The sequence below is a fragment of the Doryrhamphus excisus genome, chromosome 2 (assembly GCF_030265055.1).
Source record: "Doryrhamphus excisus isolate RoL2022-K1 chromosome 2, RoL_Dexc_1.0, whole genome shotgun sequence".
Lineage (NCBI taxonomy): Eukaryota > Metazoa > Chordata > Actinopteri > Syngnathiformes > Syngnathidae > Doryrhamphus > Doryrhamphus excisus.
In genome coordinates this window covers 9,152,454-9,167,804 of record NC_080467.1, presented here as the reverse complement: position 1 = coordinate 9,167,804, position 15,351 = coordinate 9,152,454, and the positions used below count along the sequence as shown (strand labels likewise).

General features: G+C 42.9%; 2 protein-coding genes across 7 annotated transcripts; one reads left to right on the top strand and one right to left on the bottom strand.

Annotated features, from left to right (window-relative positions):
* nup54 (nucleoporin 54) lies at positions 1-6,559 on the top strand. 3 transcript variants are annotated; one of them, XM_058064124.1, is made up of 15 exons: positions 1-152; positions 1,533-1,640; positions 1,924-2,007; positions 2,140-2,304; positions 2,644-2,727; positions 2,816-2,974; positions 3,477-3,697; positions 3,776-3,963; positions 4,353-4,549; positions 4,622-4,676; positions 4,927-5,020; positions 5,423-5,530; positions 5,628-5,747; positions 5,902-6,012; positions 6,101-6,559. In XM_058064124.1, the coding sequence occupies exons 1-15, from the start codon at positions 107-109 to the stop codon at positions 6,227-6,229; spliced, it is 1,869 nt and encodes a 622-aa protein (XP_057920107.1). In that variant the 5' UTR covers positions 1-106; the 3' UTR covers positions 6,230-6,559. The 3 variants fall into 3 exon arrangements, with proteins under 3 accessions (XP_057920107.1, XP_057920105.1, XP_057920106.1); XM_058064122.1 differs by lacking the exon at positions 2,140-2,304; XM_058064123.1 differs by lacking the exons at positions 1,533-1,640; positions 2,140-2,304 and having other exon boundaries at positions 42-152.
* Positions 5,365-14,902, bottom strand: LOC131111675 (serine/threonine-protein phosphatase with EF-hands 2-like). 4 transcript variants are annotated; one of them, XM_058064119.1, is made up of 18 exons: positions 14,772-14,902; positions 14,247-14,310; positions 14,157-14,174; positions 13,856-13,983; positions 12,981-13,035; positions 12,712-12,887; positions 12,514-12,628; positions 11,796-11,842; positions 11,561-11,727; positions 11,446-11,482; positions 10,848-10,997; positions 10,451-10,774; positions 10,198-10,383; positions 9,987-10,129; positions 9,331-9,437; positions 9,074-9,237; positions 8,924-9,011; positions 5,367-8,846 (listed from the first exon to the last, which is right to left on the bottom strand). In XM_058064119.1, exons 2-18 carry the CDS (start codon positions 14,290-14,292, stop codon positions 8,662-8,664), a joined length of 2,136 nt encoding a protein of 711 aa, XP_057920102.1. In that variant the 5' UTR covers positions 14,293-14,310; positions 14,772-14,902; the 3' UTR covers positions 5,367-8,661. The 4 variants fall into 4 exon arrangements, with proteins under 4 accessions (XP_057920101.1, XP_057920103.1, XP_057920104.1 ...); XM_058064118.1 differs by having other exon boundaries at positions 5,365-8,846; positions 9,074-9,437; XM_058064120.1 differs by having other exon boundaries at positions 5,366-8,846; positions 9,074-9,437; positions 14,049-14,310; positions 14,772-14,876.
* Positions 14,903-15,351: the final 449 nt, after the last annotated feature.

The window sequence follows — 15,351 nt, the reverse complement described above, 5'->3', positions numbered from 1 at the left end:
AGTCCCCGTGTTGTGTGAGAGAAGCACCAGCGAGTAAAAGAATGAGAAGAAGCACAACAGTGACAGTCGCCAACATCATAGCGACGCTCTCATATCTTTGGCCAACATGGCGTTCAGTTTTGGCGGCGCTGCCGCCACTAACCCAGCAGCAAGTAAGGCTTTCATTGTTTGTACGGGAATTGGTTTATGACTTGTCGGAAAACTCACACCAGAATTTGTAATGATAGCTCGTTCTTGATAAGACTTCGAATGCTCGTGAATAAAAGCTAACGGTGGGTTTAAGCTAGAGGGATCAACCCAGAATGTGCTGTTTTCACAGCCGGCCAACCATAAACTGAAAATTAAAAAATAAGTCCTGCATAAGTATATAGCATTGAGAACCGTCTGCTTTATTCCTACACATTTTTGTATTTTTTTTTTTACTGAAATAGCGTTCACTGGCCAGCTAATGCTCACGTTGACTAAGCTAATGGCATGAAGGGTAGTCACTCTTGTGCGTTTGTTTTACGATGGAATGGCGAGATTTAACAATGACACCTCACATTAACAACGCCAGGGCTCGACAATAACGTTGTACCGATGGCCCGGGGCAAGTTAAAACAAAATTCGGGCAAGTAAATCCAATCATTAATATTCCCGTCGGGCAAGTGCACTTTAGCATGCCGTACTGCCAAGAGTTTTTTTTTTAAAGCGGTTCTTGTTCGGTGTTGGTAAAACACGGACTGCGTAATTCCGGTGGTAATTTGCAAACCAATCCTTGCAAATCTTGAAATGGACCAATCAGAATCGTTTATTTAGACCGCGGTCCGTAATCCACAATCCGCGTTTTACCCACACCCGTTCTTGTTCGCGATCAACCAATCAGCGATCGTTTTACTAGGAAAACATCTATCATGGCGTCCCTGCCAACATCGTCTAATTCTTCAACAACTTCTGAAGGAAACAGCAAAAAGTGATGAACCAGTGCCTCCTAAACAAGTATTTTATTAGCGGCAGCCAATCAAATGATGGCACAGGTGAGTGAATCACATTGCTGTGACAATTTGAAGTGGTCACAATGAAACACCACCGATTAGATCCAATACCAAGTGCTGATTTTGCACAAGCTACAAAACCTAGCGGTTTCATTTCTCTGTGTATTTTTCTCACCTTTGCTTCACAAATTATTGTTTGACCATTGAGCATTTTTTCTGGATTAAAAACACTTTACTAGTACACAAATGTGTCAAATGTTTCATTGAGGTGCACAACTTATAAATATCACTGCTTACTACGACTACCATGTGTAGGTAGCATGGCTTGCCATGTTAACATACATCTCCACAAATTTTCAGACATTCCTCCAAATACAATGCATCAGTACTATTATCTGACGAATTATCAGCATATATTGATATATGATATCATTATGGCAGTCTTTTCATTTTACATGGGGCAAGTTCGGGCAAGTAGTTCTCACCTTAAGGATTCCCCATGGGCAAGTAATTTTTGTTTTTAACGTAGAGCCCTGAACGCTCTATTTTCATTTGTAGACTCGTCCGGATTTTCGTTCGGTTCGTTCGGTGCAAAGACCACAGCATCAACAGCTTTTGGCTTTGGCACGCCGGCTACCACCACCACCGCTTCCTCAGGGTTCGGCAGTAAGTGAGCCTTTATCGATTGGCGCATGCGCAGCTGGGACTCCATTCACCAACATTTACATTATACTTGCAAAATTACCAGATTGTTATCGTAAATTTATTATATTAATATATCAGCCTAGTCTCCAAATTCAGTGTATTGATTAATGTAGTATTGTTGTTGTTTTCCCTGGTCCCTTATTCTACATTCATCCATTTTTTCACCACTTGTCCTCCTCCTCCATATGAATTAGCATCACCAAGGTTTCTTGTAACCACGTTCTTCATATTATGTTGATTGCAGCTCTCACAGCTCCCAGTTTTGGCACTGCAACTACCACTGCAGCTGCACCAGCTACAGGGTTTTCTTTTGGCTCCAGCAGCACAGGTACGTAACCCGTTACTCTAAAGTGTTGCTTTTTATGAAAATTCTTTTTCATATTTTCGTTTTAGCTGTTGTCATTTAACGCCAAACTGTGTCACTCTCTCCCTCTCGCTGCCCACCTCTGCTCGGTTGCAGGATTTGGGGGGCTGGGAGCTGGAAGCACCACGGCTGGTGGGTTTAGTTTTGGGGGGTTCGGTTTAAATGCCAACCCAGCAGCGGTCGGTTTTAATGCAGGCTGCTTCGGTACACCGTCCACCACTGCGACTGTTTTCAATTTTGGTAATAGCCTTGCTAGCACAGGTAGATGACCCCCTTGTGATTTTATTTTAATCGGTACAGTTGTCATCCATGTTTTTGACCTCTGTGTGATGTAGTGCATCTTCATCTCATGTGATTTTTATCTCATTGAACATCATGCATTGCTGTTTGCATGAGGAGATGTGTCAGTGCACTCATACTTTGACTCACCTTTGTAAGACACAAGGCCAATGTTGCACTTTGACATTGATTGCACCTTATGAATGATTCAAATTCATAGTTTTTGTTTGAATTAGTCATTGAACATGTCTTGATTTCTACTATCAGTGTCTTTACTACCCTTTACTGTTACTTATTTGTCATGATTCATCTGCTACACAGGCACTTTTGGTGGCTTTGGGACAACGACGACTGCCGCTGCACCGGGTTCCACATTTAGCTTTGCCCCCTCTAGCAACGCAGCAGGTAATGCATCATGGTGGCGCCACCACACAAACAAATTGATGTATGGAAACATTGGTTTCTGTGCTTTATATTCAATGTTTGCTTTTAGGAGGTTTGTTTGGTAACGCACAAAACAAAGGTTTTGGTTTCTCGTCGGGCCTCGGTACTGGAACGGCAACCGGGGCAACCGGATTTGGAACTGGACTAGGAACAACAACTCTGGGTGGGTTTGGTGGCTTTAGTCTCCAGCCCACTCAGCAGCAGCAAGGTGAGTGCTCAGAATCTGCAGACGACAGATTGCGTAATGTCATGTCTGTCAATCATACGTTGCTTATTGCATTATTCCTCCATTACATTTTACTTATGTCAACATAGTTACTAACCTATGTATGCTGACACCTCAGTGAAATGTAGTCAAACCTAATAATGCCAAATTGGTAGTTACTGACGACATGAAAAATCACCACAATACAATACAACACTAACGTAAAAACTCAGATCCCGTAGGTGTCAGCAGTGTGCCAACTGCCACACACAGCAAATGTTTTACCCAGCAGCTCCATCTGCTTGATCTGGTGGCACAATTTCCCACTGAAATTTCCCTGAAAACAAGTGGACTATAATGGCAAAAAGTGACTGGGAATTCTTTGATCCATACATTCATACGGCAAACAGATCATAAGTGCTTATCTCAGATGTGTATTAATAGATATTGAATATGATAACTGTCCTTTATTTGGTAAAGAGGTAGACTACTTTCTGCTTGCCAGGAGGCTTGTTCGGACAGCCGGCCCAGCAGCAGGCTCAGCCCAACCACTTGTACCAGCAGGTGACAGCGCTGTCAGCACCTACCTTGTTGGGAGACGAGCGTGACTCCATTCTGGCCAAATGGAACCAGCTGCAGGCCTACTGGGGCACAGGGAAGGGCTACTTCAGCAACAACAACCCAGCAGTGGATTTCAACCAAGAGAACCCCTTCTGCAGGTTCAAGGTAGGGTGTTCGGAGAACCTGGCATTGGCTTGATTGATTATATTTCTGAGCTGTTTATATTGTGCACATCCCAATCAGGCTGTGGGATACAGCTGTGTGCCGGTCAGTAAGGATGAGGATGGTTTAGTGGCCTTGGTCCTCAACAAAAAGGAAGCTGACGTGCGAGCGCAGCAGCAACAGCTGGTGGAGTCGCTGCATAAGGTACTGGGAAGCAACCAGACGCTGAGCGTCAACGTTGATGGCGTCAGGTCCCTGCCCAACGACCAGTATGTTTCCATCTATTTTCTTTTGCATAGGTTCATGTGTGGAGAAATTCCTGACTGCAGTTTTTGTATATTTTATATGTCACATTATAACAGGGAGGTACAGGTGCATACAAAATACCACCTTATTACTTGATTGCATGAAGAAAGCCCACTGTTTAAAAAAAAATCATTTCTATATATTGGCTGAACTTGGTAAATATTCATAAATTCTTTGCATTTTATCGCATAATTAAATTGTATGTTAATACATGTAGTGAGAATAGACTAGGGAAAAACAGCCTGTTTTTCAGACAAAGCAAACTATGAATGCCACAGTTCACATTGATTTTGCAGGCCGTAGTGTGCCCTTCATGTTTCATATGAAACCATCATCTTCCTCTCTTGCCCAGGACGGAGGTGATCATTTATGTGGTGGAGCGCTCCCCCAACGGCACTTCGAAGCGCATTCCCGCCTCGACACTCTTCACTTACCTGGAGCAGGCCAACATCAAGGTGCAACTCACACAGCTGGGCGTGGCCATGTCGGTCACACGCACCGAGCTCTCACCTGCTCAGCTCAAACAGCTGCTCCAGAGCGCCCCCGCAGGTGAACACACCTATACTGAACCCATTTCCTTCTGTCTGTCTGTTTTTACTGAGTGCCATTTGTCTACAACAGGGGTAGACCCCATCATTTGGGAGCAGGCTAAAGTGGACAATCCTGACCCAGAGAAGTAAGTTCTTTTTAAAGGGGCCCTGTCTTACACTACCAGCATTTCAGACGTGTGTGTAAAATGTTGACAGTTGGTTTGTTTATGTTCTCGCCGGTTGAATATTTAAGCCACTTCTATCACAAGATTTCCATGTGGTCTTGTGAATCTCACATGTTAAAATGACTCGGCCATATTGGGAAACAATGGCTATTCATTTATCTGTGATACTTCACTACCCCCACTAATGGACACTTCCCATATTTGTCTCCAGGTTGATCCCAGTGCCGATGGTGGGCTTTAAAGAGCTGCTCCGTCGATTGCAGATCCAGGAGCAGATGACCAAGCAGCACCAGACCAGAGTCGACGTACGTCTATTTGCCCTTTTTTACCAAAATGTGATAACAAAACAAGACGGTTTTAACCAACATGACATATTTGCAGCTACAGCGTGTATAGGTTGCCCACACAGCCATTTGTAGCACTCATCTGATGGTCTCGGTAGAGCGTCTAGGTCCTGTCTGTGCTCTAAATCCATAGTCTATAAGCATGTAGACCTTTTAAGTCACTAAGGCGGGTGCTTATAGATGAGCCACCACCAACGCTTACTTGTATTTAGCTACATGGATGACACAAAATGAACGGGTACAGATGTACAGCAACGCAAACTTCAACTACAGCGGTAAACATGATATATTTAGATTGAGGTTATGAGTTTTCTGCTTTTAATTTCTAAAATGTGGTTCAACTTCTAAACATACTTTTTATAGATTGTCTCCAATGACATCAGCGAGCTTCAGAAGAACCAGGCCACCACAGTGGCCAAGATCGCCCAATACAAGCGGAAGCTGATGGATCTCTCTCACAGGGTGTTGCAGGTACCTTCTAGCACCAGCACACTATCCTTTCCCGTTGGTTCCACCATTGTTTTCCATGCTTTTAATTGCTCCACGTCACCCCCTTTTCCCTGCAAAGGTGTTGATCAAACAGGAGATTCAGAGGAAAAGCGGTTACGCCATCCAGGTGGACGAGGAGCACCTCAGGGTGCAGCTGGACACCATTCAGTCGGAACTCAACGCCCCCACACAGTTCAAGGTGGGTTTTCGTGTACAACTAGGTTTTAATACTAATGTTTGGACTCTTTTTGTTAGCATGTATTTAGGTCATTGGCAGATGGACTGGAGTTTTGACAGAAGCATGGAGTTTGACAAGTATTTCAAATATAGATATCGTTTTTAATTCTCTTCAGGGTCGCTTGAATGAACTGATGTCCCAAATCCGAATGCAGAATCACTTTGGCGCCGTGCGATCGGAGGAACGCTACAGCGTTGATGCCGACCTGCTCCGAGAAATCAAACAAGTGAGTGTTTTACTGCCACATCTTGACATTGTCCGTCTCCCTGTAAGGTCTTTAGGGTCCGTATTGACATGTTTGTTTCTCTATTCAGCACTTGAAACAGCAGCAGGACGGCTTGAGTCACTTGATCAGTGTCATCAAAGACGACTTGGAAGACATCAAACTCATCGAGCACGGACTCAGTGACGGTGGACATGTACGAGGTGGCATCCTGAGTTGAGCCGAGCAAGACACACACAAACACACACACAAACAGTCAATATCCATTCACAGATGTGTCACCCACAGATGTACGTATCAATCACGCTGCTTCAACTGGGGGACGATGTCGGACTAGATTTGTTTGCAGGTTCAACGACTGACTAATCTGTGGTTTCTGGACTGCTAAAGAAAGCTTACAGTGCCTATTAATAGCCTTCATGTCAAATCAAATTATGGATATGAGACTTTGACCTGGAGTGAAAAGATGTGTTGATTGAAAGACATTTGTATATACATCTTTGTATTGCTTTTATATTAGAATGTTATTAAAATGTCATTTCGGTTGAAACCTTTTACCTCTCTGCTACATCTTTTCCCTTCGGGAGGCTCATAAGTTGACGTACCCTGGCAGAATTTGGGTTCTTGGTCATTTTTCAGAGAATATTAGTGAAAATATGAAAGTTTTTAATTCACTCATGGTAAGGTTGTTGAAGCCTTTTATTATTAAACAATAATTACCCTGATCAAATATTTACATACTCTAGTTTTTTACATACTCTAGTCATTTTTCGGCCATTTGTATTGAGTTGTGTACTCCAGTAGAGCAGCTACACGCAATAATCCGCACAGAAAATATATTAGATTTTCCAGAATCTGCACCTATTCCAGCTTTATTTTCTTGGATTTGTGCTTGTCTATTTTAATAGAAAGGACACATATGACTAAATATAAATAGACGGTGCAGACATTGCAAGGGTGAAGGAAAATACATTTCTGGGGATCATAATACATTAAAAAATTAGAGGAAAGTGGAGAGTTATATGCAAGGGAGTCCGCCCTTCTGTGACATCACAAAGGGGCGGTTTTACCACGGCTTTTGAAACCGAGCATTTTGAGCCATCCTAAACTTCTTTTAGCGCTAACTTCCAAATATACAAACCTCATTATCTGAAACTTGGACATCGTTTAACACAAGAATATTACAGTCTAACTACTTTTATAGGTCAGAAAAGTGGCAAAAGCATAATAGGTCCCGTTTAACGTCAATGACAGCGTTGGACGTCTTTTGTGGTCATTGTAGACGAGACACTTTATCTCACATGGTGAAGCTTCCTATTTTCCTCGACAAAAAGCCTTCAGTTCCGGTAAATTCTTGGACCGTCTTGCATGAACTGCACTATTGAGCTCTCCCACAGTGGCTAAAATATATTGAGGTCAGGACACTGAGAAGGCTACTTCAGAACCTTCACTTTTTTCCGCTGTAGCCAAGGACGGGTTGGCTTGGTTTTGTGTTTTGGATCATTGTTATGTTAGAACAGCCAAGTATGTATCCCACACGTAGTGTCCAGTCTGATAAGTGCACATTTTATCCGATAACATGCTTCTTTCATCTTGCCATCAATTGCCATCACGTATCGCTCACGTATCCCCAAAACATCAGCGAACCACTTCTGTGTTTCACAGTAGAAATGATGTCGGCCTTGTTGACTCCTCTCCAAATGGAACTTTTATGTTTGTGTGCAAAACACTCCAATTTGTTGCAGACATTTTGATGCTTCTGCCAGGGAATGTGAACTTAAATATTACAATGCTTACAGTCACCTCACGTCCACCATGTTTACCTCCTCAGGCGAGCTTTTTCCAACATCTCATCAAAGTACGGCTTCACTTGATAGGATTCGCTTTGCGGATTCACACCCCCGCCCTGATGAACCACAGATGGCAGGCAGAAGAGTGGATTAAGCTGCTTCCACAGAGATTATTTCTGAAGGTCTCTATTGTTTACTTAAACTTTGTATTCAATGCTCTGAAGTCCATCAAGTCCTTGTAATAATAAAATAATAACTATTGAAAAATGTAAAAAAAAAAAATAACGTTGGGTCTTTAGTTTGTGGTGCAAAAACCCGATTCACAATTTATAGAGAATGTGCTAGTTTGTGCCCATGCACTGTGACTGGTGACTCAAGTGAATCTCTCTAGACACGTGCAAATGTGTATTTAACAATATTAGTCATAGGTTTTAAAATTGATGACTAAATATCCAATGTAATTTCATTAATACATATTTACAATTTAAATCCATATAATTCATATTGTAATTTTAGACAGGTGTAGACCTTCACTGCATAATGAGCTGTTTCTGATGCAAAATAAGGTAACTAAAATTGTAAAACAGTGGATCGCAATACATTATGCAGCTTTACCTAATCAACAAGATCTGTTATTGACATACTCCAATCTGTTTTTTCTTGAAACACCAGCGTAGACAACAGAAATAGCATCATGGTGGACGTCAACATACTAAAAGGTAACGTTTCCGAATGTACACGACCCTGAGAGCATGCTGTTCAACAAACGGCGTCAACAATAGTGACAACTTTGCATTAGAGTCCCTATAATGTTCCCATTTTTATCCTTGAAAACGTGCCAATCCAAACTTCTCAGCTTTGCCTACTCTTGTGTAGAGACCCCCACCAGGCGGAACGCCTCCATGAACTCATTGATATCGATGACCCCATCCTTGTTGAAGTCGATGCTGTGAGCCAAGTCCTCCACGGCCTTGTCGCTGATGTCCATCTTAAGGTGTGAGCTTAACAGTTTCCAGGTTTGATGAAATTCCTCCAGGGAGATCAGACCTGGAATGGGAGAGCAAAGACGAATTTGTTCAATGCAGTAACAACACGTAGGGATGGTTACAAAGAATCATACACACCCGAGTGGTCTGTGTCTATGATCCGGAAGATGGTTTCAAGGTTGGAGTGGTTCTTGTACATGGTCTCGAGGATGCTAGTGTCTGAGATCTGTCCGGAACATTGAAAAGGAAATGTTTTGCTTGTAGAGATGTTCTAATAATCATAGATACCTCTAAATGAGGCTCCGTGTATGAGAGCTCTCTTATCCACTGCTGGTAGTCCACCATTCCCTGCTTGGTGCTGCTCACAAGCTGAGGACGCAGAACCCTCCAGGGTAGACCCAGTTTCAGGACACTCTGTGTGGCACTGGCCCAGTCGCGCGCAGTGATCAACCCTGGTAACAGAGAGCAGCGATTGCAGAATGATGCTGCTACGAGGTGCTCTTGAACTAGTATGCTACTGTTGTGTCCTGCATGGTTACGTATACCCGTGTTGTTTGGATCAAACTCTTGGAAGGCACTGCAGAGATCTGATTTATGGACGAACAATTGTTCCCTCAGTGCTCGCAGGGCCGACCTCTCTGTCCACCCGACACTAACAGGAAAGACAGACATTCATTAGTGTATTAATCCTCTGAAGTATCTAGGAATAAACCCTTAATGGAGAAGTGCCGCATAAATCTGGTTTAGATCTAGTGTTGTGTTTGTGGAAATTGGAGAAACTGACTTTGGATGCACTTTTGGGAGATGCCAGGTTGCTTCTCAAGTACTGTGTGTCCTTGAGCAAAACACTGATTCCTCATAACCGCTCAGGTTCCTACCCAGAACCCCCAACCCAAGTGGAAGAGTACTATTAAAGTATTATATTGACCTGAATATGATATATATAATTCTCACATTGAAAAAAGACTAGTCTTTTTATATGCAGGCTCGAGAGCGTTATAAATGCAAGCCAGCAGGTGGCATCAAATACTTTCTCCACATCTCAATCCAGTCTTTTCTTTTCTCTTTTCTTCCCGTCACACACATCTTTGACTTGGAAAGAAGCAGCCTAACTACGGTACATAGACTAGACTACAAACCTAGACTAGAAGACTGATCGTCTTATATTCGGGTCAATACGATCTTAGTAGTTCCATCAAACCTTTGTCGCAGGGTTCGCTCCCTGCATGTCCTGCTGGCTTGATACTGAACAAGGTGAGGGTTGAGGTCAGAACCCATCCTGATGTAGGCTCCTCTGTTGCTGCCTACTTCGTAGTAGTTGGAAGCTGAGAATATAGTAAGCACCTGCAAGGGGTAGAATCCGCCTGTGGTGTAAATGTTGGTTGTCGACTTGCTTCTCGTGGTGTACTCACCTTCCGATTGTGGCAGAATTCATAGCCGTCTTGTTTGCACTCGTGTGAGCGGATGAGAAGCTGCAGGTTGTGTCGTCCCAGAACATCCTCAGTGACATCCGGACCCCAGTAGCAGCCTCCGCCTCGCACCTCATTGGGAATACAGCCGTTCTGAGGCATTGGGTCGCTCCACAGCAGGTCCACTACCTGGGTTAAATCCACTAGTAACCCACCAAACTGCAAATAACTGGCAAATAGTGGAATTTCTTCTTACTTGCTTCCACTCAGGGTCGTCGTTCTCGGTGTCACCAGAGTCAAAGTCAGATTTATTTAGGTCTCCATACGACTGGTCAAAACCAGCTTGTCTCCGCCTCTTCTTCAACTCCATCTCCACTGACCAGTGCAGTTGGTCCGGTTGAGGCAGGTTTTGAAGCGAGCGGCGTGGAAAGTCATGCCTATGAGTTGGAGTGGATCTCACCTGAGTCAGGGAATATAGCCGACGTCGACTTTCTGCTGGTTTCTCATCCCAGTTGTCATCTGTCCTTCTACTGCTAGCACTTTGAAGGCTTTGCTTTGGAGGCCTCAGAGTGGACACGTACTGTCAAAATCCCCAAAATAAATGTTTAATAGATCAGTACATATTGTTTGTTGATGCCGTTGGGCTTTCTTACTTTGTGTCTGTCCAGTCTGGCTATTACATTCAGGTCTGTGCAGTCGGAGATCCCTCCATGCACAATGAGAACCCTGTGATCCACTACTGTGGCCAGGGGCAGCCGGCTGAAGATCTTCTGGAGGAGCTTTAAGATCTTTTTACCATGCACCTATAAAACAATTTATAATGTTTTTTTCAAACAAAGGCTTTTGTGTTTTGTCAAAATCCAGTGACAGCATGGTGATACTCTGTCTTTCCGGTTTGGATCAGGACTCAGCCAAACCTACCGGGGTGATTTTCACTTCCTCAAGGACTAATAGACCATGAGCCAAGGATGAATCTGTTACATTTTGAAGCAAGAATGCCCTATTTTTAGCTTTATTATGTTATCTTTGACCTTGTTGCCTGCTCCTTCCTTGGTCAGTCTGGCTTATGTACAATAAATCAGCCCTTCACGCCCACACACACGTAGTAGCCAGTAACATTTGAAGACACAATACATACAAGTAGCAAGTCATGCAATTAAGGCCTCCCACCCAGCAGTAGTACAACGCTTAACCTTGACTTGTGAGTGAATATTTGAATGTACATTAAAGCCACAAAACATGAACACCTACCCTGTATTTTCCTAGAACTTCTTTGGTGAACCCATATCTGTAAGACCACACGACAAGACCACAAGTTTACGGCCTTCGGTTTCCAAGCATTTAAGAATTTAATATGATGACGTACCTGAGGTTAACAATGTGATCCTCGTGGTTCCCCCGGTTCAGATGGACGTTGTTAGGATAAACCAGCAGGAACCCAAAGAGGATGAGTAGGATCTCTAACGAGTTTTTGCCCCGGTCTACAAAGTCGCCGTTGAACACGTATGGTTTCTCTGATGAAGGCAACCCATTCTGGACATATTGGCAATGTTAGAAAATTGAATAGTTTGACCGGATGGTTCTTGTGCAAATATGAGTACCTTGTAGAATATCAGCAGTAGATCTTCAAGGTGTCCGTGTAAATCGCCTGTAAATGCATCCATAATAATGCATTCAGCTTTTATTGGATGACACAACTAGTAACATGTTACCAAATGGTTGGGTTGTATTACGTGTACTTTAGCACAAATCTGGAAATTACACATTTTACAAGAAGTTATGGAAGGGGAAGAGGCAAAAACATTTGTATTGATTAGTTGATGCAATCACTTCCTTTGGATTAACCCTGTATTATATACTCATAATTTTGCTTCTTTAACCACATAGCATTATATTTGGGGAAATTTAACCCTTATAGGCCAGTATGTTTACATAGCACCAATATATCTAATAGTTTCAATGCCAAATGTTCATCAGATCTTTTAAGGGTTAATAGCAACATCCATTCGTGTGTAACAGTTTAGATTAGATTAGATTAGATTAGATTCAACTTTATTGTTATTGCTCATGTCACTGGTACAGGGCAACAAAATGCAGTTAGCATCCAACCAGAAGTGCAATTTTATAAGTACAGTAAGTAAATGTAGAAAAAAGGACAGATCTATGTAAAAAAACTATAACAGGCTATGACTATAATACAGTGAGTTTATGTACATTTCCCATGAACCAGGAAGTAGCCTTGCTAAAGTCACTTTTTTATTCTTTATGGCCTTGGCAAAAGTCAATCTAGTTGCAAATATGATGCTTTGTGCGACGTACCGCATATAGTTAGCTCCCTGGTATGGCATATGGAGACGTGGTTGATATTTGGAAGGATCCGCAACAGTTGCCAAGTCTCCCCAAGAAGTTGCAGAACATAGCGAGCATGGAGCTGCTACTGGTGGGGAATAGTTGGTCAAAACCATCCAATAGTAAGGACTCCCTTCCTCCGCTTAATGTCTTGGCTCATGTGCCTACTTGTTTGTGCTTGAAGGCCTCCACCAGCTTGGACACTCCACAGAAGGTCATGGGGAAGGTCAGCCGTGGGCCTGTGTAACCATCTGGCACCTTGATGCTCTTGTAGCAAAAGTAATGCTCCCACTCCATGTCACGGCAGACTTGGTTCTCACGGAAAATGTGTGAAATTAGCTTTCCTGAATGAAAAGTCAGACAACGGGAGCATTATTGTCAGATGTTTAGTTACATTTGAGTGGAGATAAGCTTATCACAGCCATCAGAGGTCTTACGCTCACTGCTGGCTGGGGTGAAGTGCTCCATCAAGAAACTAAAGAAATTGTACAGCTGCAAGGACAACAGACAATGGGAAGATTTAGTGCAGGGGTGGGCAAACTATGGCCTGGGGGCCACATGCGGCCCACCAAGCGTTTGAATCCGGCCCGCCAGTTGCTTTCCAAGTATTTTAACTTTTAACCTGCAAACTGGCAACATGACTTGCAAGTTGGATGTCTTATTTAGTAAAAAAAAAACAATACTGTAAAATTAAATTACATAGTTTGATGTGGTCTGATGTTTAAAGTGCTCCTGAAAAAAGAGACGTGAGAACATGCAGCTGATACTAGAACACTTTTTTACAGGTACAATCAGACAAATAATTCAAGGAAAATTATAAGCATGAAATAGTGTGTGTGTGTGTGTGTAAAATAAAAAAAATGTGTTATTATTATTATTAAATATGTCTTCTGGTCCCCCCAGACAATTTTGTTAACTCAACCCCTAGTTTAGTGTATTATCTGTGATGGTTCAGACAGAAAGTAGGTTGGATCTCGACAACTCAGAAAAAAAATATGCATGGATGGAAACTGAGAATGTTCGCTGTGGACCCATCAAGAGTCTAAATCCGGGATCCCACAGGGTCTCACCACTGCTGCTCACTTTGTGTTGCAAATACTTCCTCTAAATAGAAGATTTTTGAGAAGTTTGAGTTGAAAACTTTATGTCATTTGCATCGCCGATACCATTGAGCGGTGATGGTGGGTCCTGCAACCCAAACCACTTGACAACCACGGCTATTGTTGTCTTTGTTTGGGCTGATTTTTTTTTAATCTACATCACATTAGTGGGTGTAAAAGTGTTTGTTGTTTAGTATTTGCTGGTGACTAACCTTGATCTGGTCTTGCTCTCCCGCGTATTCAATAGACTGAAAGATGTTCCATGTGCATCTGCGTCTCATCTCCAGCCGAGCGACATACTGACGATACCAGCGTTGGATCAGCAGAGCTGCTCTAATTGCTAAGAGGAAAGAGGTATTTAAAAAAACCAAACATTTATCTCTAAACTGCTGAGATCACACTCACCGGTGGCAGCTTGAAGGAGCGCATAAAGTCATATACTTGTGTTAAACACACATATATATATATTTCTATTTACCATGAAACTCATTATGATGGAATGAAGTCATTTACCTGGAACCGAAAGGCTCACTAGGAAAGGTGGGAACAACGTTACGTTCATGTGAGAAATAAGAACTTTCTAAGGACCAACAATGGTGTCACCTCTGTCACATTGCTTGGGGTGCTCTTTCCGCATGCCACATCCCATGATCCTTTGCTGTTTTCCCTGTCCAAGACAGACATACTCAATCTTTGTAATCCAAGTCCATTAATTCATTCATTAATTTTCTACCGCTTATCCTTGCGAGGGTCGCGGGGGTGCTGGAGCCTATCCCAGCTGTCTTCAGGCGAGAGGTGGGGTACACCCTGGACTGGTGGCCAGCCAATCACAGGGCACATATAGACAAACAACCATTCACACTCACATTCATACCTATGGACAATTTGGAGTCGCCAATTAACCTAGCATGTTTTTGGAATGTGGGAGGAAACCCACACATGCAGGGGGAGAACATGCAAACTCCACACAGAGATGGCCGAGGGTGGGATTGAACTCTGGTCTCCAGCTGTGAGGTCTGCGCGCTAACCACTCGTCCGCCGTGCAGCCCATCCAAGTCCAGTTACCAATATTTGAGCAAGTTTTTAAAAGAAACATAATCATCATCAATAGCCCCAACTAGATTTTACCTGATCCTTCTCACGTCCTCACAGGGGCGAAAATCTCTCCGTAAAATCTCCCATCTTCTTGGCCCGGCTGTGTTATCTCACTGTGGCCGGCGCCCCGTGATCGCTTAAACAAAACAAGTGGATTAGGCTTAAAGCTCACTACAGTTAGCCTCTCATAAAGGGCAGCAGCTTGTGTGGGTCTCTGCTCGACACTTTTGCAGTCGTCATTATAACGCCTTAACATTGAGACGCAATCAGTGGCGGAGCGACCGGCCACCCCGCTGGCCAAGCCATGGAAATTATTAGAAAACTTGTTTCCAGAAGTACAGTTGTTTGGACAAATATAACCATGACAACAAAAATAGGGTGGTCTTATATGAACCTATTGTCCCTTCTATGTGACTGGTCCCTTCTCCGCCACTGGTCACAAATTTCCGTAATTGAATCCCAAAAATCATCAGTGCAGGTTCAATTAATCCCAAAATGAGCCAAAGTTGATATGTCTTGAAATGACTGAAGAGAGGTCACACTGAAAGATGATTATCACTTTTGATATGAATTAACAATATGTTTATATTATTGTCATTGTAGTTGACAATGA